We start from the raw sequence: 24,301 nt of genomic DNA, 5'->3' as shown, positions 1-24,301 counted from the left end.
CGGCGCCCCGGCCCCCGGCCGGCCCGAGGCGGCCCGGGCCATGCCCATGCCGGAGCCGCGGGCCAGGGCGGCAGCGCCGTTCCCGGCCCCGGCCTGGCTGGGTAACATGGTGCCGCGGAGGGAGAGCGAGGGCGGGTCAGGCCGGCGCTGCCATGGGCCCCGCGCCGGCTGCTCCGGCCTGGCCCCGCTCCGCTCCGCCCGCTCCCGCTACAGAGGGATCCGCTCCGGCTCCGGCCCGCCGCCCGCGCGCCACTTTCCCCCCATATAAAGCGATACAATGTTGCCTTTTATGGCGAAGCCGCTCCTTATATGGTGCGAGCCGGCGCCTCCCGCCCATTGGCCGCCCGCTGGCGGGCCTCGCTCGGCATTGGGCGAGGGGGGCCCGAGCGGCGCTTCCCATTGGCCCGGGGGGCGGGGCTTGATTTGCATACATTCCTGGGGAGCTGCGCTCACGCCCGACGTCAGCCGGAGGGGCCGAGGACAGAGGGAGGCTCTTAAAGGGACAGAGCCCCATGAATGCTTGCGGGGCGGTAGCGCGGGCCTAGCCCGGGACAGAGCAGGGACAAGCTGGAACTAGAACGAGGAGAGGCTGGGGTCGAGATCAGCGACTGTGCAGGCCAGGCCAGGCCAAGTGGGGCTGGAGAGTTGTAGGCCAGGCCTCTGCCCTAGGTTATTCCTATTCCCTGTGCCGGGATCGGGCCAGAAGGGGACTGGCCCAGTTTATTGCCCATCCTCACCAGAGGTTGGTGAAGGCTTCTGGCCTTGGGAGCCACCCAGCTCACACCTCCACCCCAGTGGATGGCTAGGGGGCTAGGCCAGCACTTTCCTGTGTTAAAGACCTGCTGTGAGCCCCCAGCCGAGCTGAAAGCAGCCACTGCCCTCCTCTTCCTACTGTCCAGCAACCTCTCACAACCCTGTTTCAGCAAGTCATGCCAAGGTTTAACATTTGATGAGCCTGTGGAACTCAGTACCACAAGATATCATTGAGGCCAGGAGCATAGCCCGGTTCAGCAAACAACTGGACATTAATATGCACAGGACCATCCACGCTCACCCTAGACAACATGAAAATAAGGGCTATAAACCCTCATTTCAGGGCAGAAGGCAGCCACAAGTTGGTGGGGGCTGGGAGAAATTCCCCTTGTGGGCAGCTTATTCTGAAGTTGTCCACTCTCAGGGTTCTCCCACCTTCCTGTGAAGCCGCTGATCCTGACCACGGTTGGGGACAGGCTATGAGAGTAGCTGGGCCATGGCTTTCTGACCCAACCGGGCAGTTCCTATGCCAAGGCCTATAGAGCAAGACACAAAGGTCTGGCTTTAGATCATGACTAAAACATGGGGGGGAGCTAGAACCCACCTATCCCATCTGTTTCACACAAGGTCCTTTTATTTCTTTGGAGACTTAAGTCTTACAACCAGCTAAAGACAGCAAAAAAGGGGGCCCAGTTCCCTTTCCCCCAGCATCCTCACTGATAGCAGCTCTCTTTGGGGTGGGGAAGTAGGGGCCCCAACTCTCTGTCCCATTCCTCCCCCACTCAGCAGAACCAGTCACCCCTATATTGCTTCCCTTTTCTTGCACAGGAAGGGGAAGAATGGGAGGGGCTGGCTTCCCACGGTCAGTCATGGGAGGGGGGGCAGGGAGAGGAGGGGTATCCCAGGGGAGAGGTGCTATCGGGTGGGAAGCTCCACAACAGAACCTAAGCTAGGGGCCCCAGCAGGAGGGGAGAGCCTGCATACGTAGGAGCAGGAGAGGGATAACTCACCCACGCTGTAGGGACAAGGGCTGGGAATGCAGAGGGTACAGAGACCAGAGGAAGGGGAACAAGCCAGCCCTCGCCCTGGGGGTGGGCCACAGAGAACAGGGTAGAGACGAGAGATGGCAACAGAGATGCTGCTTCTCAAGAGAGACCAGGAGAGTTCAAAGGGGGGGTACTCCTGGGCCTGGGCTGCAGGCAGCCACCCTGTACCTCTCAGAGGCCAAGGCACTGGCTGACTCCCTACTTTGAGCTTGTAACAGGGTCTTACCTCCAGCCTCAGACCCTGCTGCTGCCACCCCAATAACATCAGAGGGAATCACCGCACCCACACCCTTGTTTTCAGAGGGAGGCTGGCTGAGCACCATCACACTCACCCGGACACACACACACACTCTCTCCCCCCCCGACTTCTTTGCTGGCTCCCATTCCCGGGCCCCTCGGCCTGGGAGCTAAGGCTGGCCTCTGGGCCAAGGGTAACACGCCCAGCCCTCCTGCCCTGAGCTCAGGCTGTCCCTTACACCTCCCATGGGGGCTGGTTCTTGGTCACATGCTCCCATCACAGGAGCCCTGGACTCCCCTTCACCTGGGCAGGCTGGCTACCCCAGCACAGGTGAGGCTGATATCACCCTCTTAAAGGGCCAGCTCACCCTGGGACAGAGCCCGCATTGTATCCACCCTAGATCTCCTCTTGAGTCTACAGCTCCCTGCCTGGAGAAAGAGAGAACTGCCCCTGGGGCCTGGGTAAACATCCAGCCGAGGCTGAGGGGTTATTGGAGCATGAATCTAATCTCTGGGCTAGTTCTTTTCCCCCCACTGCAAACTGTAATCTCCCTTTCCCTCACCCCCTGCACAAGAGAGGGAATGAGCAGCTTCGGAAAGGGGGGGGGGTCCCTTTTCTGATCAGCAGGAGAGGCGGGTAGGAATGGCCTCCTCTGGTACCCAACCCTCTAACACAGGGGAGACAAACTGCACTAGGGAGCCCAGCGCTGCTTGGAACTGCTCACCCAGGGAAGCCCTTTATAGCGCCCCACAGAGGGGAAGGGGCAGATGCCACAAGGTCTGAGCCCCACTGCCTGACACAAGCTGAGGCTCGAGCATCTCTTTGGGCTGGCCCTTCCAGTGGAGGTGTGGGGGTGTGCCTGGAGTTAGATGGGACACCCCATACACTGAGGCCTCACCATGACTGTGGGGTAGGTGCCAGCACTCCCGGCCTAGCAGAGATCCTGGCCTAGGGCCCGTTGACTGCAGTGAAGTTGGGCCAAGGCCCACAGTGAGCAGGGCTGTTGGAAACCCCATGGAGCTCATGGCACTGGAGAGGATGGGGCCTCAACCTGTCCCCTCGCTCCATGCTGCTCTCTACTCCCTGGGGAGAAACAGCAGGGCAGCATGGAAGAAATCATCATAGGCCACAGCCGGGGGAGAGGCGCCCCAACCCAGGCCGGCCCAGACCTGCCACAGCCAGGGAAGAGGCACCCGTCCCCTGGCCCCAATCCAGCCTGGACCTGACGCGGCCAGGGGAGAGGCACCCAGTCCAGGTGCTGCTGTGGGGAAGAGAGAACTGAGGGGAGTCCTCGCTCCCTGCCATAGCCCTGGGGCAGCCTGCACCCCAAACCCCTCATCTCTGGCCCCATCCCAGAGCCCACTCCCCCAGCCAGAGCCCTCACCCCTGCACCCCAATCCTCTGCCCCCTCCCACACTCCAACCCCCACGGGGGTGGGGGGCTGGCTACAGCTAAGCCAGGAGTTGCCTGAGAAGCCACCACAGTCCCAGCTATGGAGCCTGATACAGCGGAAGGAACTTCAGGTAAGTGTGTAATTGTATTTCCCATCACAGGGACATTAGCAGGACCCATTCATTTACTCGTGCTGGGAGAGGTCGTGTTACGACCAGGAGAGCTAGAGTTGCTATCTGCTTTTCATTGCCCCCTAGAGTTAGGCAGGGGACCATGCGGAGCAGTTTGTTTATGTGCACAGGGATGTCGCTTGAATCCTCCTGAGACATCTCGATGACACTTTCATGGAGGTTTGAGGCGCTCTGCAGTCCTCTGCCAAAGGTCTCCAGGGATGGCAGCCTTATTTCTTCCTCTGCGGTAGGACACTTTCCCATGTCAGTCAGCAATCACTTCGGCTTGCACCATTGCAGTACACGGGCTAGCAGCCTATGGGACACCAGCAGCAGCTGGGCTCTCTCTGCCTTTGTTACTCTCCGGAGTGAAATATCAGCTAAAATCACCCCCGCCTGTGGAAAACAGTGCCAGTATTCAGTGCCAATGCTCTATACCGCTAGATTCACACAACCGAGCAATTCCCTCATTTCCGGCAGGCCGCATTCCCCATGGCTGGGGCCGTGAGTGATGCTCCGAAACACACGTACCAAGAAGCACGTCTTGTTTAAAACTTTAGGGGAGCAAAGGAAGGGAGTTCTGAATCTTAACTTTCGCTTTCCGTTGTGACTGTACTGACAATGGTACCTCTGTGTGTTTTATCTGCAGCTGCTGCTGCCGCCATTATGTTCTTAAGTGTCTCCACCTCTACACCCACAGAACCCCAGAGCCAGATAAGGAGGAGAAAGAAGGACTCAGTTGATATGTTCAATGAGATCCTGCAAGCCAGTGCTGCATTGGACCACAAGCACAGGGTCTGGAGGGTGAACACAGCAGACAGCCTGGAGAAGGAAAGAGCAGGCAGGAGACGGGCCCAGGCGTCCCAGCAGAAAAAGGAGAGGGGAAATGCACCAGGATGTAATGGGGCTTCTCTGCCAGCAAACACAGCTGCTGCAGGCTCTTGTGGACCTACAAGTTCAACAATCCCAGGCTCGCATCCCTTGGCAGCCCATGGAGAACTCCAGTCTAGTGCCTCCCTACATCACCTGCTCAACGTTCCATGGGACATCAGGGGCTGCATCCCTACCCCTACCACTCCACAGGACAACCACCGTTTCCCATACAGTGACCCGTGAAAGCCACACTTGCTGTATATGTAGCTAAAATTGACATGAATGTTCTTTCCCCTTGTTAAGTTCCGTTCCATTACTTTACTAAGTTTTTAATATATTTGCTTTTAAATTGCACAGATTTTTCTTTGCACTGGTTTTGTTATTCAAAATTCTATTGTTTGGAGAATAATTAATCTTTAGTACTTCACAACATATGCTACAGAGCACCAAGTGGTACTGAAAGCACCCCTTTACTTGTTGTTGAACAGTGACAACTCAGAGGATCAGTGACACACACAGTGTAATAATCATAAATGTACAATAAGCACCACAAAATTAATAGGTGCATTGACACTGTTATATTCCTACATGTCTAGCAATCACCACACAGTTCCATACTAGCCCTAAAACAGCAGGGCCAGAGAGAGCACAGTCCACCACAACACATTCCTGTGGCTCACTTGTAAAGTGCTCCTTCAAAGACTTCCTGAGCCATATAGCCCGGTTCTAAGCTCTTCTGATAGCTCTTGGTCTAGTCGTTCAAACTCGTCAGACAACCCCTACACCCCAGCAGCAACTTTTCCCCTTTGCTGCACAGATATTATGCAGGACACAGCAGGCAGCTATAATCATTGGGATGTTTTTTCACTAAGATCCAATCTTGTGAGTAAACCACGCCAGCATCCCTTCAATCTACCAAAAGCACATTCAGTTGTCATTCGGCACCTGCCGAGCTGGTAGCTGAATCTTTCCTTGGTGCTGTCAATGTAGCGGGTGTACGGCTTCATGAGCCAGGGGTAGCCTGGGTCCCTCAGAATCACTATTGGCATTTATACATCGCCAATGATAATCAGCTGATTGGGAAAGAAGGTCTCTGCTTGCAGCTTTCTGAAAAGTCCTGTGTTCTTAAAGATGTGAGCGTCATGCACCTTCCCTGACCAGCCCACGTTGATGTGGGTGAAGCATCCCCAGTGATCACCAACAATTGCACCACCATAGAAAGGTAGCTTTTTATCTCGATGCACTCGGTGGCAAGGTGGCTTGGTGCCAAAATAGGGATGTGTGTGCTGTCTATTGCTCCACCGCAGTTTGGGAGCCCCACTGCTGCAAATCCGCCCACTATGTCCTGTACATTGCCGAGAGTCACAGTCCTGCGTAGCAGGAGACGATTCATGGCCTTGCACGCTTGCATGACAACGATACCCCGCAGTGGATTTTCCAACTCCAAACTGATTTCCCACTGACCAGCAGCAATCTGGCATTGCAAGATTCCACAGTGCACTCACCACTTGCTTCTCCACTGTCAGTGCTGGTGTCCCGGTGCTGGAAGGTTGGCGTGAGCTCGGCGCACAGATCCAGGAAGGGGGGGAGGGGTTGTGCATCCGAAAGTTCTGCAGCCGCTGCTCATCATCCCAAACCTGCATTATGGTACAATCCCACCCATCAGTGCTTGTTTCTCAGGCCCAGAAGCAGTGCTTCACCATCTGCAGCTGCTCCATGAATGCCACCAGCAACCTTACCTTGGTTCTTGCTATGTCCCACAGCAATCTGTCCTCCAAGGAATCGTCACGTTCCCCACTCATGTGGTTCTCTGTGCAGCTCTCCAAAAACTGGAGGGTCGTGTGCCATAGACTCACAGAAGGGATGGCCAGGGTCATCTAACCCCGTGCTTGCAATGCACATGAGACTAGTGCAGGCTCCAGGCTTCTGTCGGAGATGGCCGACAGTGAGGAGGGCCACAGGGGCTCCTGTGATTTTTTTTTAAAAGGTGTGAAAAATATGGATATAGGTGACATTTTGGGATGGAGACAATTGTATGCTGGGAAGTTGACCCCTGGCTCCCAGTCACCCCTGCGCGACTCATTTCTGCCCTACCTTGCATTGCCAAAACGTTCCATAAGCGTGCACTGGACAGGGGTGGGTTGCATGCTGGGATACCAACCCATGATGCACTGCACATCAATACAAGCTCTCCTGGTGAGTACGTGCAGCGCCGACACAAGGAGCTAAGTATGCATGTGCACGAGCGATGTACTAACTTGGATGGCTTTATGCCGATGTCACTTGCGTCAGCAAAATGTGTCGCATAGCCGTGGCCTAAGGAAAGTGTCTGAGTGGAAGAAGGGAGCAGGGAAAAGCTCCACCTGAGCTGAAACTCTGGAAAACAACTGGAGAAAATGTAAACAGTTCTCCAGTCGCTGTCGAAAAGTGACGGGGCCTGAAAAAAGGACGACAACAACTTCCCATAGCTGATTCCGCAGCACTTGATGTGGTTAATAGTTTGGCTAACTCTGAAATTGTATTACAGAGATTTGCGGAGAACTGTTCTCCGTGTAAAAATGAAACACATGATATGTTTTTACACAGAGTACCAAAAGAAGGTGAAACAATAGGAGAGTTTCACTGAGCTAAGGCTGAAGAGCGAATCTTGCCGTTTCGGAGGAGCTAACTGGTAACAGACCAGCTGGTGACTGGGATCTGGTAGAAATCTACCTCACGGACAGACTTATGGCCTCCTCTCCACTCCCCTCCTAGCCCTGGTCAAATCTCTTCCCCCTTCTGGCAGAGCGGGGGCGGCGGGGTCAGACCTGGGTCTCCTGCCTCCCCAGGGAGTGCATGAACCCCTGGGACTGCAGCCATACGGGGGCTGCACCGGCTCCTGGCAAAATGGCCCAGGTGCCCGGCGCCGAGTGAGGGGCTCTGGCTAGGGTAACCAGATCTCCCAATTTTATAGGGACAGTCCCGATATTCGGGGCTTTTTCTTATATGGGCACCTATTACCCCCCACCCTCTGTCCCGATTTTTCATACTTGCTGTCTGGTCACCCTTGCTCTGGCTCAATCGCTAGCAGAGGTCGGCACCGCCCTGCAGCTCTGGGGGAGGGGCAGGCCTTAGCATCCCCCTCCCCGGTTGCCATCTCCCATTGGCTAGCTGAGGCGGCTACCTGCCCAGCACACTGGCTTCGGGGAACTGCCGTCTAAGGTGTATGTTCCCATTCATTGGGTGGGGAGCCCAGGTGCCTAACTCAGGCTCTGTGAGTGATTTGCCAGGCACTTCATTCCTTTTGTGCAGCCAGGCCTTTCGGCACAGTGCTTGGCCCAGGAAGTGCAGATCGATGCAGCCCAGCCCCAGGCACTCTGGGTTTCTGGTCAGCACTCCCGTGCTCCATTCGATGGCTTGCAGAGTGGGGAGTGGGCCGCTGTCCTGCAGAGCTGCCTGCGTGGTGACCCACCTCTGGTGGCTGGAAACACGCTCTTAGATTGCATGTCCTAAAGGACGTTGGGACTTGAAGGCTGTTACTAATTGCTGAAGCAGGGCTAACCGGCTGTAGCTCATCTCCTCTACACATTCCCTAGCGCCCCTCATGCCTTTGCCGACCAAGAAATACTGGAGCACATGGAAGAGTTTGACAGCTCCTGGGTGGCTCTCCACTGACCCTGTGGAACCCTTGACAGCTCCGAGCTCAGGCGTTAGCCACAGCCCTGGAGCCAGGCTGTTGGGGGGAGACTGCAGTTGCTGCTCTTTCTCCTACCCCGGGTGCCTTGGGCGGCCGGGGTTTGTCTGTGGATGGGCTCTGGGTGCTGGTGGTAGCTTCAATTTGAGGCAAAGCGTTACAAAGGGCTCTCTCTAAACGGAGTGTCTGGGTGACAGAACAGCCGATGCAATTCGATGTTTTAAGTGCAAAGTAATTCACCTTGGAGAACATAATCCAACTATCCAGACCAAACGATGGGTCTAAATGAGCTGTTACCACTCAAGAAAGATCTTGGAGTCATTGTGGATCATTCTCTGAAAACATCTGCTCAATGTGCTGCAGCAGCAGTCAAAAAAGCGAACCGAATATGAGGAACCGTTAGGAAAAGAATAGATAATAAAGTAGAAAAGAACAGAACGCCACGGCCTAAATCCATGATGCACCCACACCTTGAATACTGCGTGCAGTTCTGGTTGCTCTGTCTCAAAAAAGATATATCAGAATGGGAAATGTGCAGAGAAGGACAACAAAAAAAGCTTAGGGGCATGGAACAGCGTCTGTCTGAGGAGAGATGAAAAAGACTGGAACAGTTCAGTTTAGAAAAGAGACGACTAAGGGGGGATATGGTAGAGGTCTATAAAATCATGACTGGTGTGGAGCAAGTGAATAAGGAAGTGTTATTTCTTCCTTCACATAACACAAGAACGAGGGGATCACCCAATGAAATTAATAGACAGCAGGTTTCAAAAGTACTTTTTCACACAACACAGTCAACCTGTAGAACTCATTGCCTGGGGATGTTGTGAAGGCCAAAAGTATAACTGGGTTCAAAAAAGCATTATAGACGTTCCTGGAGGATAGGTCCCTCAGTGGCTATTAGCCAGGATGGTTAGGGTTACATCCCCATGTTCTGGGTGCCCCATAACCTCTGACTGCCAGAAGCTGGGACTGGACGACAGGGGATGGCTCACTTGATAATAGCTCTGTTCTGTTCATTCCCTTTGAAGCACCTGGCACTGGAGACAGGACACTGATCGATGGACCATTGGGTTGACCTAGTGTGGCCGTTCTTTCACATGTTCATATCTGCTCTGTCAGCTGCTCTTGCTGGATTGGTGCATTTGCTTCCAGAAGTAGCTGCCTGATGATCTGTCACTGCTGAGGGCTGGAAATGGCTCTACTCCCCGGGGAGCCCTGCCCCGGCGCTAGGCAGCCCTGCCCCCCAGGGAGCCTTGCTTGGGATTTCCAACAAGAGAACCAAACTCAGTACCCTGGGACCAGATTGTAGCCAGCGGTCCCTAGAGGGGAAATGACCCTTGCCCCATTCCCAGCCCAACCTCCCAATCAGCCGGTCCCACACCTTGGGGCCGGCTCAGAGCTGGTGCCCCCCAGAAAGGAAAGGCCCCACATCCCATTCCCTGAGCCAGGCAGTTCCACCCCTGGGGCCAGACTGCAGCCAGCACCCCCTAAAGAGGAAATGCCCCATTCCCTGCCCCCACCCAACCCCAAGCCAGCCCGTGCCCCGTGGTTTTTTAGGTCTGATTCGGAGGACGACTATCAGGAAATTTGAAGTTCTGGTTCCTACAGGAACAGCTGTGAGTCGGGAGGTGGGGGGAAGGGGGCAGAATTTTGTTACTTTAGCAGGTGCTAAAATTATGCTTTAATCTCAGTTCCTGGTGCATCCTGTGATGTTGTTGCCATGGAAACGAGTGCCGAACATGCCTGCCACACAGGGGCCCTGGCAAACACCCGCCCTCCTCGTCCCTGCCCGCCAGGCCGTGCTGGTGCCCGGAGCCGCCTGCAGACTGGAAGAGACCAGCACAGAGCACATGGAGATGGCTAGGACCGCAGGATGGCCAGGGGAGAGAGGGCAGACGCCACAGTCGCTGAGGCTGGGCTGCCTGGCCGTGGAAGGGGGTAGAAAAAAATTTATGCAAGGTGACTGCCTGAGCATCCCATGCCCAAGCTCTGCAGTCCTTCCCAGCTGCCCACCGGCCCTGGCTCGCCCCAGTTCCCTGGCCCCTCCCCAAGCTTCACCCATGGCTGCCACCCCCACCATGTCCTGGAAACCCAGGCCTTTGGCATCCCCATCTTGAGAGATCCAGGTCAGAGAGAGGGACTCAGGTGACATCCCCATCTGTACCAGCTCCAGCTGAATTCCAACCAGGCCCTGGGATGAAATAGGATCAGACTTTACCACTGTTCAGTGCTGGACAGCGACTGGCTTATGTAGCACCCTTGGTCCATCTATTCCCTGTAAATTAATACAACAGGCCTCAGGGACCTGTCTTGGGATCAATCTTATTTAACATTTTCATTAGTGACCTTGGCACAAAAAGTGGGAGTGTGCTAATAAAATGTGCAGAGGACACAGAGTTAGGAGGTATGGGCAATACGGAGGAGGACCGGAATATCATACAAGAAGCTCTGGAGGACTTTGAAAACTGCACGAATAGAAATGGGATGAAATGTAATAGTGCAAAGAACAAGGTCAAGCACTTAGGGACTAACAACAAGACTATTGCTGTGAGCTGGGGACGTATCAGTTGGAAGCGACAGAGGAGGAGAAAGACCTTGGTGGATTGGGCCATCACAGGATGAGCCGCTAACATGATGCGGTTGTGAAAAAGACTAATGTAATCCTAGGATGGATCAGGCGAGATATTTCCAGTAGAGACAGGGAAGTGTTATTGCCAGTGTACAAGGCACTGTGAGACCTCATCTGGAATACTGTGTGCAATTCTGGTCTCCCAAGTTTAAGAAAGATGAATTCAGACTGGAACAGGTGCAGAGAAGGGCTACTAGGATGATCAGAGAAATGGAAACCTAACCTTATGAGAGGAGACTTAAGGAGCTTGGCTTGTTTACTGTAACCAAACGCAGGCTGAGGGGAGATCTGATTGCTCTCTATAAATACATCAGAGGGATAAACAGGAGGGAGGGAGAGGAGTTATTTAAGTTAAGCACCAATGCGGACACAAGAACAAAGGGCTATAAACCGGCCATCAACAAGTTTAGGCTTGAAATGAGGCGAACGTGAAGTTCTGGAACAGGCTCCCAGGGGAGCAGTGATGGTGCCAGGACTGAGTTTGAAAAGTCTCTGGAGGGGATGGTCTGACGTTGCCTATGATGGCATGTGGCCCCATCGACTGCTGTTAGCAAGCATCTCCCCCAGCCGGAGATGGCTCAGTGAGGGGAGGGCTCTGAGTTACCACAGAGAATTCTCTCTCCTGTGGCTGGGTGGTTTGCCCACATGCTCAGGGTCTAACTGATCACCGTATGTGGGGTCAGGAAGGAATGCTTCCCCAGGGCAGACTGGCAGAGACCCGGGCAGTTGGGGGGGGGGGGGGGGAGAGTCGCCTGCCTCTGAGGGGGCAGCAGGGGGTGGGCGAGGTTCTGTGGCCTGCAATGTACAGCTGAGACCGGATGTTCATGATAGTCCCTGCTAGCCTTAAAGTCTAGGAGTCTCTCTGGTTTGTACTGAGCACAGTGACCGGGACCAGACCTGTGGTGCTCTGTGGCTGGTGGGCGGGGTACAGGCAGCGCAGAGCCTTGGTAGCAGAATGGCCCATGCAGGGAGATGGCAGAGGCCACAGACCCATCTCTTGGGGAGGGGGCATTGCCCAGCCTGGACGCTCCATGTCCCAGCATCTGGGCATTACCCCTGCCATCGCTCAGGGAAAAGCCTCCATGCCTGAGCGTGGGGAGCCCCATGAGCTCAGCCCCTTGCAGGTCCCCATGGGGCTGGTGCCCCCTCTCCTCTTAGTGCTACAGGCCTGGTCTTGGGCCCCCAGGCACAGCACTGCCTCGCTCCCCCCATGCCCGGGGTGTTGGGAACAGTGCCACCTGCCGCAGGGACGGCCAGGCACCCTGCGGGTGTCTCCAGCACCGGGGGGCGCTGGGTGCAGAGCAAGGCGAGGGGGGGCAAGCTTTGGGGCTGGCCAGTGGAGAGGGCTGCAGGTGGGGACTGGGAACGCTCAGAGGCTCTGCGGCACCAGCTGGGATGGAAATCTTTTGTTTTTCCGCTTCTCACCAAAAAAACATAACTGAAACGTTCCCCGGAAAAGACAAACCCACCTGCTGGGCTTTCAGCTCATGCGTCCTGCAAAGCACCCTGGTTCCCAGCCAGCTCCATGCCCGGCTCCCAGGTGAGGCGGGAGGCCATCCCAGCAGCAGCGCGTGCCCCTCGCCCAGCTCCCGGAGCCCAGCAGAGCTGCTTTGCCCCACCCCACGGCTGGCGGGTGCGCGAGGCACTGGAGGGCTGGCGGCGCCGACAGGCGGGGCAGGACCCGCCCAGCCTCTGCAGGGAGGAAGGAGGCTGAGAACAGCAGCTACAAAAAGGGATTCTTTATTGAGAGCAGCGTGTAAAAAACCTTGGCTGTCACAGCCCCTGCACAACCAAACCAACGCCTGGGCTCTGGGCTGGGAGGGGTCAGCGCGACGCACTGGGAGCAGAGGGGCGCCGCCCTGGGGAATCGTACAAAAGAAGGCATCGGATAGTCAGGAAAGCGAGTGAGAATCTCCTTCATATGCCAGGCACTTGGTGTCCCTGCCGCTCGGCTCGCTGCGCAGGGCCATGGGCGGGACGGGACGGGGCAGGGGAGCAGAACCTCTGAATAAATACCCAGGTTCCTCGGCGACTCCAGGAGAGGATTTGCACGGCTCCCCTCGCCTGACAGCGGGCAGGGACGCAGCCCCCAGCTCCGCGCCAGGCTGCCCCAAAGGAGAGGCTGGCAGGAGCGTGCGGGGGAGAGGGTAGGGCTGCATTGCACAGCGCATCTCAGCCGAACGGGGGTTTCCTGCCAGGCTCCCAGCGCCGAGGGACGCGGAGCCCAGCCCCCCTGGGACGGGGCCTGGCTGTGCTGGGTGCCGGGGGCTTGGGGCGGCAGAGGAGCCCTGGTCGGGGCTGTGGAAGTGGCCCAGGGCCCCCAGCGTTCCCTGCTGCACACAATGGCTGGCTGGAGCACCATGGGGAGCCGAGGTAGGGCCTGGAGGACACCATGCCGGCAGGCCGGGGAGAGGCCCCCCCAGCACCCAGTCCAGCCGGGATAACCCATGATCCCTCTGGGCTCCGACTCGTCCCAGTCTGACACTGGAGCCCGGCTCCCCCTGCCCCCCGGCAAGGGGCCGGCTGCCCGCTCAGGCTCTGCTGTCGGACGGGCTGTCGCCCAGCGCGGTGGCGAGCTCGCTGAAGGAGGGGCGTTCCTTGGGGCTGGGGGCCCAGCAGCGCTGCATCAGCTTGTAGAGCTTGGAAGGGCAGCCCTCGGGGTGGGGCAGCTTCATCTTCCCCGCCTGTAAACCTGCAGGGACAGCAGAGACCGGGTGAGGGACAGGAGCCCTGGGGCAGGGCGGGCGTCATCCCCCTGCAGGGACAGCAGAGACCGGGGGGGAGGGACAGGAGTCCTGGGGCAGGGTGGGCGTCAGCCCCCTGCAGGGACAGGAGAGACCCAGGGGAGGGACAGGAGTCCTGGGGCAGGGCGGGCGTCAGCCCCCTGCAGGGACAGGAGAGACTGGGGGGAGGGACAGGAGCCCTGGGCAGGGCGGGCGTCAGCCCCCTGCAGGGAAGAGAGACCCAGGGGAGGGACAGGAGCCCTGGGCAGGGCGGGGCATTGGCCAAAGGTCCGGATTAGCAGTGGGTGTAGGGGGTGAGGAGACCCCTGGGGCAGGCCAGGTGACAGCACCGCGCCGCTCGGCCCCCTGCAGCGCTCGCCCTGCCTGCGTGCAGGAAGCCGGGAAAGCCGGCCAGGGCCGAGGCACTGAGCAGTCTGGGGAGGGCACAGGGATTGCCGGGGGTCACCACGGGGCCTGTCCAGCCCTGGGCCCGACTCGGATACTGGCCAGGACCCGCTGCTCCAGCAGCCTTCTCAGGAGCGGGAGAGAAGGCAACAGCCCAGCATAACCCCCCCCCCAGCCCTGCCCACCCCCGGTGCGGGTGGCGCCCCACGTACCTGCTAGCACCTCGTCGTCTGCCAGCTTGGCATGGGGCATCTCCCCGTGCGTGAAGACCTCCCACATGAGGACGCCGAAGGACCACACGTCTGACTTGGTGGAGAACTCATCCTCCAGGACCGCTTCCGGGGGCATCCAGCGCAGCGGGATCCAGGCTTGGCGGAAGTGGTAGTACTCACTGCACAGCGAGACGGGGGGTCAGGCCGGCTGGAGAGCACCGTACCGGGGAGCCCGCGGCAGGCGGCCAGGGTCTGGCCTGACATACCTGTTATACACGTCCTTGCTGAGGCTCAGGGCCGACACCTTGACCTGCCTCTGGGCGCTGATCAGGCAGTTCCGGGCGGCCAGGTCCTTGTGCACAAACCTGCTGTTGGAGAGATGCTCCATCCCTAGGGCCACCTGGCTGCAGACAGACACCTGCCACGAGAGACACATCAGTGCCAGCACAGAGCAGCGCCGCACGGCCCGGGGCTGGTACCCGAGGGGGCAGGCTCCAGGGCCCATCCTGGGGAGGATCGGGGCCCTCAGCCGGGCAGACTGGCCCTTTTAGCCCACCAGGGGTCACCGATGCTCCCTCACTTACCTTGTGTTTGTTGCTGAGGGGTTGAGGCTTGAGCGTCTCATCTTTGCTCTTGGAGATCCTTAGGAACTGCTTCAGGTCCCCCTGGCAAGGCCGAAATCGCCATGTCAGCATGGCTCAGGGCAGCAAGGGGCTGCGTCTGCCAGAGGCATGCGCTCACTGCCCTCTGGGCAGCAGGCGAGAGCTCCAGCCAGGGGGCCCTGGCACTGCCAGTGCAGGGGAGCGAGGGCTCCGGAGAGACCTGCGTCCTCTCGACCCCAGGTTTTAGACCAGTGCCCCCTTACACAGCTCTGCCCTCCCTTGTGCAACGGGCAGCTGAGCCCCCAGGGCGGATCGGGGCTCCGCGCGGTCCCCGGTCCCCAGCCGGGCCTTGGCACTCGGAGAGCCGGGACCAGGGAGGCCTGGCAGCTCGGCACCAGCCCAGGGCCAGGGGACCAGTAACCACGTGCCCTGCCCCAGACAGAGTCTCCGCTCCGTCCTGGACCATCCCGGGGAGGAGCCCTGCAAAACGGCCTCTAGATAGAGGAGGGAGGGGAGGGCCTGGCCACAAACCCAACCTCCCTGCTCTGGCCCCTGCAGGCCTTGCTCTTCTCTCTCCCCACACGCACGGCATCCCCCAGCCTGTGCTCAGCCCCGCCCCCGGCCAGCAGGGCCCCTCCCTTACCAGATCCACATACTCCAGGATCATGTAGTGCGGCTCTGCCTCCCGGCACAGGCCCAGCAGCCGCCCCACATTGGGGTGGCTCAGTTTGCCGAACATCTCCGCCTCGCGCCGGAAGTCCAGCTGCAGCTGCTCGTCTCTCGTCTGCAGGCTCTTCACCAGCACCAGCGCCTCGCTCTCGCTGTCCTCCAGGCCTTTCGCTTTGGCCAGGAAGACCTCTCCGAACTCGCCCTTCCCTGGAAGCAGAGGGCAGCGGGTCACCGGGAGGCGGGCCGTGTGCAGAATCACCTCCGCGCAGCCCGAGCCCCCTGCCCTGCTGCAAACAGGAGAGCTGGAGCAGAGAGGGGACGACTCACCTGAGTCGCCCAGCAGCTCAGGGGCAGCCGAGGCCCAGTCCAGCACCCTACCCACTAGGCCATGCTGCCGCCCAGGTTTCCTACGCTAAGCTGGGAGGAGAAGGCTGACCCAGCGTTATTCTGGAAGCAGCCAGCAGGACAGCCACCCCCAAACGAGGGGGGCTACAATGCGCTGCCACTTGCACACACAGGGTATGGCTGGTGGGTCACAGCCACACGTTTAGGGCAAGCAGCTAGGTTAGCGGTAAAGCTATGGCGATACGGCCAACGCCCCCCTTCCGACCGGCGTTCCTGTCTGCTGCTACCCAGCAAAGGAGCGGCAGGGCGTTACCGAGGGCCCAGTCGGCTCTGCCCAAGAATGTCGTATTCCCGGAGCCAGCGCTGCCAGGGGCCGGACTGGACAGTCTGATGGTGCATCAGGAGCAACAGGCTGTAGGCCAGCCAGCCGGGGGTATTTCTGTGCCCATGGGGTAGAGGCAGGTGACAGTTCTCATCCCCAGTGTTCTGTCAGAGGGGGTCACGCTCCGTGCATACTGATGGGGCCGGTCTGTCTGTTGTGCACAAGGCCACACAGGTAGGTTCTCCATTGTGCTGCAAAAGACTGAACTTTGGGGGGCGGAATCTATCAGACAGGCCAGGGGAACGCCTATCGCGTGCTATGATTGGTTTTGGATGTAACCATTTATGTCCACTGCTCACGCTGGTTTCTAGTTGACTCTCTGTCCCTTCTGCCGTAAATCTCCTGCTTGGCTGTAACTGCACTGGAGGGCTGCGTGTGTCTAAGATAAAACCCGGGAGCTGGGGTCCCCTGGTCATGTAGGAAGGGAGGAACTGGGATTTCTGTGGCTGGACACCACAGGGGGACCCTGGGGAGAGATTCAGGGGATGGGGTGCATCTGCTGGCAGGGCAGGTGCAGCCAGAGGAGAGTGCTTGAGTAGCAGACGCCCAGGAGGTAACCCCTCGGGCTGGGGGCAGGCGGCAGCCAGGTGGCTCCCGTCCCGGGAAGCGTCATGTCCTGGCTGAGCCTGGGTTCCGGACCTAGCCCCATGGCCCATACCCAGCGTCGTGATGCTCTGCAGATTGGCGCGGGGGAAGTGCATCTTGTCGGTGGCGCTGTGCCTCTTGCTAGCGCCGGAGCTACTGCCCAGATTGGTCAAGGCCACTTCTTCCTGGATCTCGGCCGTGGTTTGCCCGTTTTGCAGCAGAGCGTCACCTGCGAGGAAAACAGGGGCCGTCACTTCCCGGCGTGGGCAGCCAGGATCTCGGCTCAATGCCCCCGATCGGACTCGGAGAGCGCTCTGCCCCTCCACACACTCGAACCCACGCAAGACTGACACCTTCAGAGCTCAGCAGCCCTCTGCGACGCTAAGGACCATGGGCCTGGAGCCTGACCCCACCCCATGGCCCAGCATCACCCCCTGCACAACAGCAAACCTCGCCAGCCAGGCTCCTTACGGCCTGCAGGCCGCTACCGGCTTCTCCACGCCTGGTCCCTGGGAGACCTTCCCTTACCACACCAACTGCATGGGGCTCTACCCATCACCAGAGGAACCGGCGCCTCAGTTCCCAGGCAGAGAGCACATGGCTGATGGCACAGCGAGCTGGCCATGCCCAACGCAGCCCTCCAGCACCTGCCCCCTGAAGGGAGCTCAGCATGCAGGCTGGGGGAGGGGAAGCAGGGAATGCCTTGGCATGGGGATCAGTTCTCACGCTCCCCACTGCTCGGGAAAGCCACAGAGGGGCCCTGCCCGCCAGAGGGCACTGCATCCATGCACTGCGGGGAACTCTCCCTGCTGCGGCCCAGCCGCTCGCTGGGTCACTGCACAACCTGCCCCGGGGGCAGCCCGGCCAGCCTCCGCTGGCACCTGCACTGCCAATGCCACTGGCGCAGCCTGCTGGGAGAGCCTGGGACCCCAGCCCCATGCTCCTGCCTGGCGTAGAAAGGGCTCCGTGCTGATGGAAACGAGGCAGCCTCAGTCGCCCCCCAGCCCCGCTCCCAACGCACTGGGGCCTGTGCCGAGCCCCGACTGCCTGCTAAGGCCTGACCGTTCAGACACTCCATCTCGGGCTCCTCGCCCTCCGGGTGCTTCTTCAGCCGCTTGGCCTTCCTCCGCTTCTTGCAGTAGAACATGAGGCCCAGCACGATGATGATGTAGGCGACGGCCGCCCCGACCGACAGCCCGATGGTCTGGATCATCTTATAGGGCGTGTGGCTGTTGGGACCTTCATCCCCATCCGCAACCGGCTTGTCTGGGGGCAAGGGACGCAGCGTGAGATGACAGTGCAACGCACAGCTCAACACGCGGCCTGGCCGGGACGCGGCTCAGAGGATGAGCGTGTGCAGGGGAGCCCCTGGCTGGGTGGGACGCGGCCCCGGGGAGCCCCTGGCTGGGCAGGACACTCTGTGGGGGGTGCTCTTTGCCCTGAGTGAATCCTGACCCCAATTCCTCAGCTGTGCTGCCACAGACAGCCCGACTACCCGCTGCCACTGAAGCCCCAGTGGTCCGGCTCCAAGCCCCACTTGGCTGTCTCCACCTTGCCCTCACGGTGCCGTGTGCAGCGATGGGGACCTGCCGGCGCGGCCGAACAGTGCTATGGGAACAGGAGACCCGCCCTCGACTGCACAGAGGTGCCCGTGCAGAGGGGAGACGCCCGCACTGCCTTCCCCAGCCGCTGCGCCCAGGCCTCCCCGCCGGGGGCTGAGCTGCTCCTGCCCAAGTCCCCAAGAAGGGCTCGAGGGCGCCTCCTACCTACGACGTAGAGGATGGCGTCGCGGTGTTTGATGTTGCAGCTGTTGCCAGCAATACAGGTGTACCTCCCGGAGTCGTCCGTAGTGACGTCGTAGATCACCAAGGAGCCGTTGGGCATGATCTGGATCCTGTGAACGACAGGCACCCCCCACAGCAGCGCTTAGGGGGTGTCCTGTGTGCTAGGCGCTGCACAAACCCCAGGCAAGGCCCTCCCGGGACACAGTGCATGAGGCCCGAGCAGAGGGGAGCGGCAGGGGTCGAGGGCCCGGGCTCTTGTTGGGTCCGTGCAGCCAGGGATGACAGGGAGGGAGACCGTGGGAATTCTTTGTAATATTTTCTATGAACAACACCGTGTACCTCAAAATAGCTCCGCTACCCCCATATTCCTCCAGGGGCCTCCTGGCCTGCGTGGAGCCAGCAGCCACCCGGCCCTCCGCAAAGTGCTGCCCTCCAACACAGCCTGATTCTGTGCCTGCGGCTTTCCGGCACGCTCCCGGAACGCCTGTGCGCGCATCTGATCCAGCCGAACATCCGTCCGGGGCCTCAAATACGTCAGCGCAGCAAGACCCCCCCCGGCACTGCCCACTGCGACTGCCGCCGCTGGGACAGGAGAGCGTTTCTCACCGCTGAGACGCAGGCGCCTGCACACCCAGCGGGAGAGGACAGGGGCCCAGCAAAGGGCGTGAATGAGGTATGTGCTGGGTCAGGCATGCAGGGTGCTGGCTGCCCCCCAGTCAGCGCTCTCTCCTCTGGCTTGGTTCCACTGAGCTGCTGCTGGTGAAAGGGGCCAGGAGACACTGCTCTCCCTGCCCACCCCGCGCTCAGCCCCTCAGCCGCGGCTATCGGTGGTACTGCCCTGTCGGACGTGGGCACCTGGACCAAAGCCCCGTCTCCACTCAGCCCTGTAACTAGACTGGTCCAGTTAAAGCAGTGCAGCCTGGGAAGGGCCGTACCTACCCCTGGAGAAGGCCCCTTTCTCTCAGTCTAACTGCACCCTCGCTAGGGCATAACTACAGCTGGAGAACAGCACCTGACAGCCAGCTCTACTGGTACCAACACCGAGCGCACAGCTGTCCTGAGCACCCAGCTCCTCACACCATCCTGGGCTGGCCTCCCCGGCCTGCTGGGACCCCTCCCCACCGGGCGGTGGCCTTGCGAAGGAACTGACTCTCCTGCTCCCCGGAGATTGGTGCCAGTGGCTCCCCTGCTCCTCGGCGGCTCAGCTGGTGGGCTCAGCTGGAGCAGGGTTCTCAATCGTCACGGCCAAGGAGCTCACCGGCCTGGGCCCAGGGTACCCCCTCTATACCTGGGCCCTGCCTTAAAGCCTCAGCTCCCGGAGGCAGGGGACTCCCAGTCACAGCTGTCGCTCACAGAGCAGTGCAGGAAACCACCCAATGACCAATATCCCCCAGGGGATTGATTGGTCTGGTCTCCAGGTCTGGGGCCTGGCCCAGGATGGTGCCCCCAGCTGGCCCCCCGACGCTGCTCCAGGATGACTCGGAGGCAGCCAGCCTCACAGGCCACCCGTGCACAAGGCAGGAGAGCTCAGGTTCCAGCGGGGGGCAGAGAGAGGGCTCCGTACCTGGGTAAGAGCTTGCTGGGATCCAGAATCCTCTCCTTCCCCTTCCACTGGATGTGTGGCACCGGGTCGCCCTCTGCCTGGCACCGCAACACGGCTGTGTGCCCCTGGTACACCGTCGTGGGCTCCGGCTCCAGCTTAAAGGTGATGTAAACTGAACACAGAGGTCACAGCAGCTCAGCGCCAATGCATGCACCTCTCCTACTGCCGCTCCCCACCCCCCACCGCCAGGTCGCGCAGGCTCCCTGGACACCCCAGCTCCTGGGGGGGGGGGGGGGCGGGGGGCAAACCAGGAGAAGCTAACGGTGCAGGTAAGCGCTCAGACGGCCCCCTTGTCCAGCGCTAGCAGGGAGCCTGGCCTGGGGCCGGGGAAGGTCAGAGCAGGGCCCGGGCGAGGGGTCAGTGTGGGACAGGACAGCTCCCTGCGGGTGGCATTTCCCCAGTGCCACAGGCTGCAGCGGGGAGCGGGCAGAGCCGTGGGCGGGAGAGGGAGCTGACAGACAGCACTGGGTTTCGGGGCGACTCGCGGACCAACAGACACTGCCAGCAGCTCAGCTGACCGGGAGGCCACGACTTGCAGCACCAGCAGGTGCGAAGGGCCCGTAGTGCTGGGAGTCTGAGGCCAGGACAGATGTTTAAGGGGGTGGTGCAGCGGGACAGGCGATGCCCCTCACCTCCCTGGAGCCGCGCAGCACTCACCTGCCACCGTGAGCTGCACCGTGGCCCGGATCTCGCCCTGGGGGCTGTTGGAGGCGATGCAGGTGTAGTTACCAGCGTCGCTGCGGCTCACCTTGCGGAAGTGCAGGGCGCCAGCACTGAGGCTGACGTGAGCCGGCAGGCTGCTCCCGTCTGGAGGGCAGGAACGGGGGTTAGGCTGCAGCCAGGAGGCTCTGGGCACTGCGGGCCCCAGCGTTGTGCCCAGGACACGGGCAGCACGTATCCTGCAGCACAGCTGTGGCCTGGGCTCCCTCTCGCTGCGGCGCTGGCAAAGCAGGGCACCGAGCTGCCCGGCCAGGCCAGAGGCCTTAGGCCAGAACGATCCCTGGTGCCGAGCCCAGCCACCACCACGCCGGGAAGCCCAGCCCCAGGCAGTCCGGAAACAGAGCCCGGCCCCACCCCCGCACCTGTTTTGACCCACCGGACGGTGGGCTTCTCGCGGCCAGTGGCCGAGCAGGACACGGTGACCTCCTTGTCGAACTCCAGGCACTGCAGGGGCTGCGGGGGGGGCGTGAACTTCAGCTTCTCTGCAACAAACAGATGGGGCAGTCAGCCCAGGGACCCCTGAGTGGAACTGACCCCACTGCCTACCCGTGCTGGCACTGGGAGCCGTGCCTGGATACCCATGCTGGGAGCTGGGGGGGCATTCCTGGAGACCCGCGCTGGCACCAGGGTCCGTGTCTGGATACCTGCGCTCGTACCGGGGGGGGGGGGGGGGGGGGGAAGGAGTGCCTGGAGACCCGCGCTGGCAGCGGTGGGGGGCGGGGAGGTGTGCCTGGAGACCTGCGTGGGCACCGGGAGCCGTGCCTGGAGACCCGCGCTGGCACCGGGGGCGCTGCTGCACACACAGGGAGCAGGGCTCATGCTGGAAGAGCCAAGGAGCCACGGAGGGAGAGGCCTGAGGCTCAGAGCCCAGAGCAGCCGGTGTCCCAACCCAGGGGTGCAGCGCCTGCCCAAGCAGTGCGAGCAGGGGCTGGGGGGTCCCCGCGGCAGCACGCAGTCACCCAGCCTACCCAGGACGTGCACACGGGCGTGTCCCTCGATGCTCCCTGCCGGAGTGCTGCTCACACACTTATACACGGTCCCGTCGTACACCTCCACGCTGTTTATGCGCAGCGTCCCGTTCTCTGAGATCTCAAAGCGCGAGTCCTGCCCAGCCAGAACAGAGGCATCAGTCCTGCTGCCCTCCCTCACCCGGGCATGGAGCCGGCCCTGCCCTGGCCCACAGGCCCATTGCATGGACTGCCCGCGGCTGGCTCAGCCGCCTCCCCAGCCCGGGCTCAGGCTGGGACCTGGCCCACTGCAGCAGGCCAGGGAGGGGCCGTGGGAGGGGGTAGAGCTTGGGGCTGAGGTGTGGGGCCTGGGGCCCAGGGCGCTAGGAGCTGACAGTGGCAGGTGGGGGGAGACATGCCGGGGCTCAGGGGGTCCTAGAACTGGGAAAGGCTGATGGATTGGAGCTTCCCCACGCAGCCAGGGCAGCAGGGCGTGAGCCTGCTCCCTGGACCCACGCGCAGCCCAGAGACGACAGGGCTGCGCAGGTCTCCGGGGCTGCCCGACCAGCGGCAGAGCACGGCCGGGCTGGCTGGGGGTTTGACACACCCCACTCACCTCGGAAATGGAGACGCCATTGCGGTACCAGGAGACAGTGGGTTTCAGGGAGGCCTTGCTGAGGCAGTGGAGATAGCCCGGCTTCCCCTCCTCCAGCTGGCTGTCCCTGGGCATCTCCACCCACCTGGGCACCGCTGGGGAAGAGGGGACAGCGTTACCTGGGCTCCCACCAGCAGCGCAGTGCTTGCCTCAGCCACACCAGGACCCTGGCAGTGCCCCTGGCTGGCCTGGAGAGCTCGGGCACTGCACCACCCACCTGCCCAGCTCTGACTGCTGGGGCAGCAGGAGCTCTGCATTGCAACGTGGGCGTGGGGCAGGGGGCCTTTGGGAAAGGCCCCACCTCCTCCCAGAGCCACAGGGACACCCAGGCACTGCCCCCGGGCTGGGGAGACCTGCCGGAGGCCACCCCAAAGACAGTCTCCTCCCTGCTGCGCCTGGGGCTGTCTGCTGAGCGAGGGTCTGCTACGCAGCCTGCACTCGCTCAGCCTTTGCTCCAGAGTCAGTGACACACGGGGCACTGCCCCTCTGCCATCTCGACCCACCGGCCCTCCCCAGCACCCCCTGCCAAGCACCCCACAGCCCATCCCCATCGCCCCTTGCCCAGCACCCCACAGCCCATCCCCAGCACCCCTTGCCCAGGACCCCACAGCCCATCCCCAGCACCCCACAGCCCATCCCCAGCACCCCTTGCCCAGCACCCGACACCCACTGCCCCCTCCCCAGCACCCCACAGCCCATCCCCATCGCCCCCTGCCCAGCGCCCCCAGCAGAAGACACTTACTGGCTACGGTGACGCTGAGGTCTTGCTTCTTCTCCCCAGCCTTGTTTGCCGCGTGGCAGGTGTAAGTGCCAGCGTCGCTCCCAGTAACGCTGGTGAAGACCAGCTCCTCGGCCTCCTGGCGCACCCTGCCACTCGCGGGTATCGGGACACCGTTCCTCTCCCACCAGACGCGGGGCTGGGGCACGCCACGGGGGGCAGGGCAGGCCACGCGCTGCTCCTGGCTCGCTATGAAAACCTTCGGGGAGAACGGCGCCATGTCCTCGATCTCTGAGAGAAACCGGGGGAGACGTGACTTACCCCCAGCCGTCACCGAGGCCCTGTGCCTTGGAGCAGAGCAGAGCTGGGCAGTGGGACGGGACTGCTCTGCCGTGGCCGGGCAGCCTGGAGAACCAACGGCTCATCCCCAACCACCCTACAGAGGCAGCGCCGCACCCGCCTGGCTCAGAGCACGTCCGGAGCCGCATGAGCACCCGGCCAGCCACGTGGGGCCTTACCTGCCAGCCGCAGACTTGCCTCCAGGACGGTGGGTTTCCCTCTCTGCCCGTGGCCAATGCACCTGTAGATCCCCGTGCTGCGCGCTCTCACCTGGGTTATCAGCAGGGAGCCATTGGCAAACACCGTGACCCTGCACGAAGGGAGCGAGGGGCTGAGACAAGAGGGACAGACGTGCAAAGCAGCAGCACGGCCCTGTCTAAGCAATATGCTCCGTGGTCACGCGCTCCCTCTCCTGGGCACTGGAACATGAGACACAGGGGGTCGGGGGCAGTCTCCTGGGGGCAGGCCTGGCTGCCCAGCTCAGGAGGGCCCGGGGTGACTCACAGGCCCCAGGCTGCGTGTTGTGTAGGGGACTCTCTGATAGGGAATTCCGGGGGAGGTGGTCCTGGATGCACAGGCCCGGGGATATGACCAAGAGCCCACAGGCCTGCGAGGGGATCCTGAGGCAGTCTGCTGCCGGCGGTGTGTGCGCCCAGCCTGAGAGGGCGCAGAGCAGGGCCCCGTTTCGGGACGGTGCATGGCACTGGGGTTCCGGGGGTTGGCACGGGGATGGAATCTCCATCCTTGGAGGTTTTTAAGGCCCGGCTTGCAAAGCCCTGGCTGGGATGATTTAGTTGGGAATTGGTCCTGCTTTGAGCAGGGGGTTGGACTAGATGAC

General features: G+C 60.9%; 1 protein-coding gene across 3 annotated transcripts in view; it reads right to left on the bottom strand.

Annotated features, from left to right (window-relative positions):
- Window positions 1-12,498: 12,498 nt before the first annotated feature.
- Window positions 12,499-24,301, bottom strand: part of PTK7 (protein tyrosine kinase 7 (inactive)) — an 88,463-nt gene continuing 76,660 nt past the window's right edge. For all 3 annotated transcript variants that reach the window (XM_026653124.1, XM_024213913.2, XM_024213912.3), the window contains exons 6-20: window positions 23,643-23,773; window positions 23,149-23,415; window positions 22,368-22,501; window positions 21,773-21,908; window positions 21,167-21,286; window positions 20,742-20,891; window positions 20,046-20,196; window positions 18,464-18,591; window positions 17,760-17,963; window positions 16,771-16,926; window positions 15,360-15,592; window positions 14,699-14,779; window positions 14,381-14,532; window positions 14,115-14,293; window positions 12,499-13,466 (exon numbers count right to left, since the gene is read on the bottom strand). In XM_026653124.1, the coding sequence (XP_026508909.1) occupies window positions 13,306-13,466; window positions 14,115-14,293; window positions 14,381-14,532; window positions 14,699-14,779; window positions 15,360-15,592; window positions 16,771-16,926; window positions 17,760-17,963; window positions 18,464-18,591; window positions 20,046-20,196; window positions 20,742-20,891; window positions 21,167-21,286; window positions 21,773-21,908; window positions 22,368-22,501; window positions 23,149-23,415; window positions 23,643-23,773 (2,383 nt within the window). In that variant the 3' untranslated portion in view covers window positions 12,499-13,305. The remainder of the gene's footprint in view (window positions 13,467-14,114; window positions 14,294-14,380; window positions 14,533-14,698; window positions 14,780-15,359; window positions 15,593-16,770; window positions 16,927-17,759; window positions 17,964-18,463; window positions 18,592-20,045; window positions 20,197-20,741; window positions 20,892-21,166; window positions 21,287-21,772; window positions 21,909-22,367; window positions 22,502-23,148; window positions 23,416-23,642; window positions 23,774-24,301) is intronic.

Source organism: Terrapene carolina, unplaced genomic scaffold (assembly GCF_002925995.2).
Source record: "Terrapene carolina triunguis isolate 2854851 unplaced genomic scaffold, T_m_triunguis-2.0 Scaffold132, whole genome shotgun sequence".
NCBI lineage: Eukaryota > Metazoa > Chordata > Testudines > Emydidae > Terrapene > Terrapene triunguis.
Note: the sequence above shows the minus strand (reverse complement) of the source record. Positions and strands in the feature narration are given on the sequence as shown.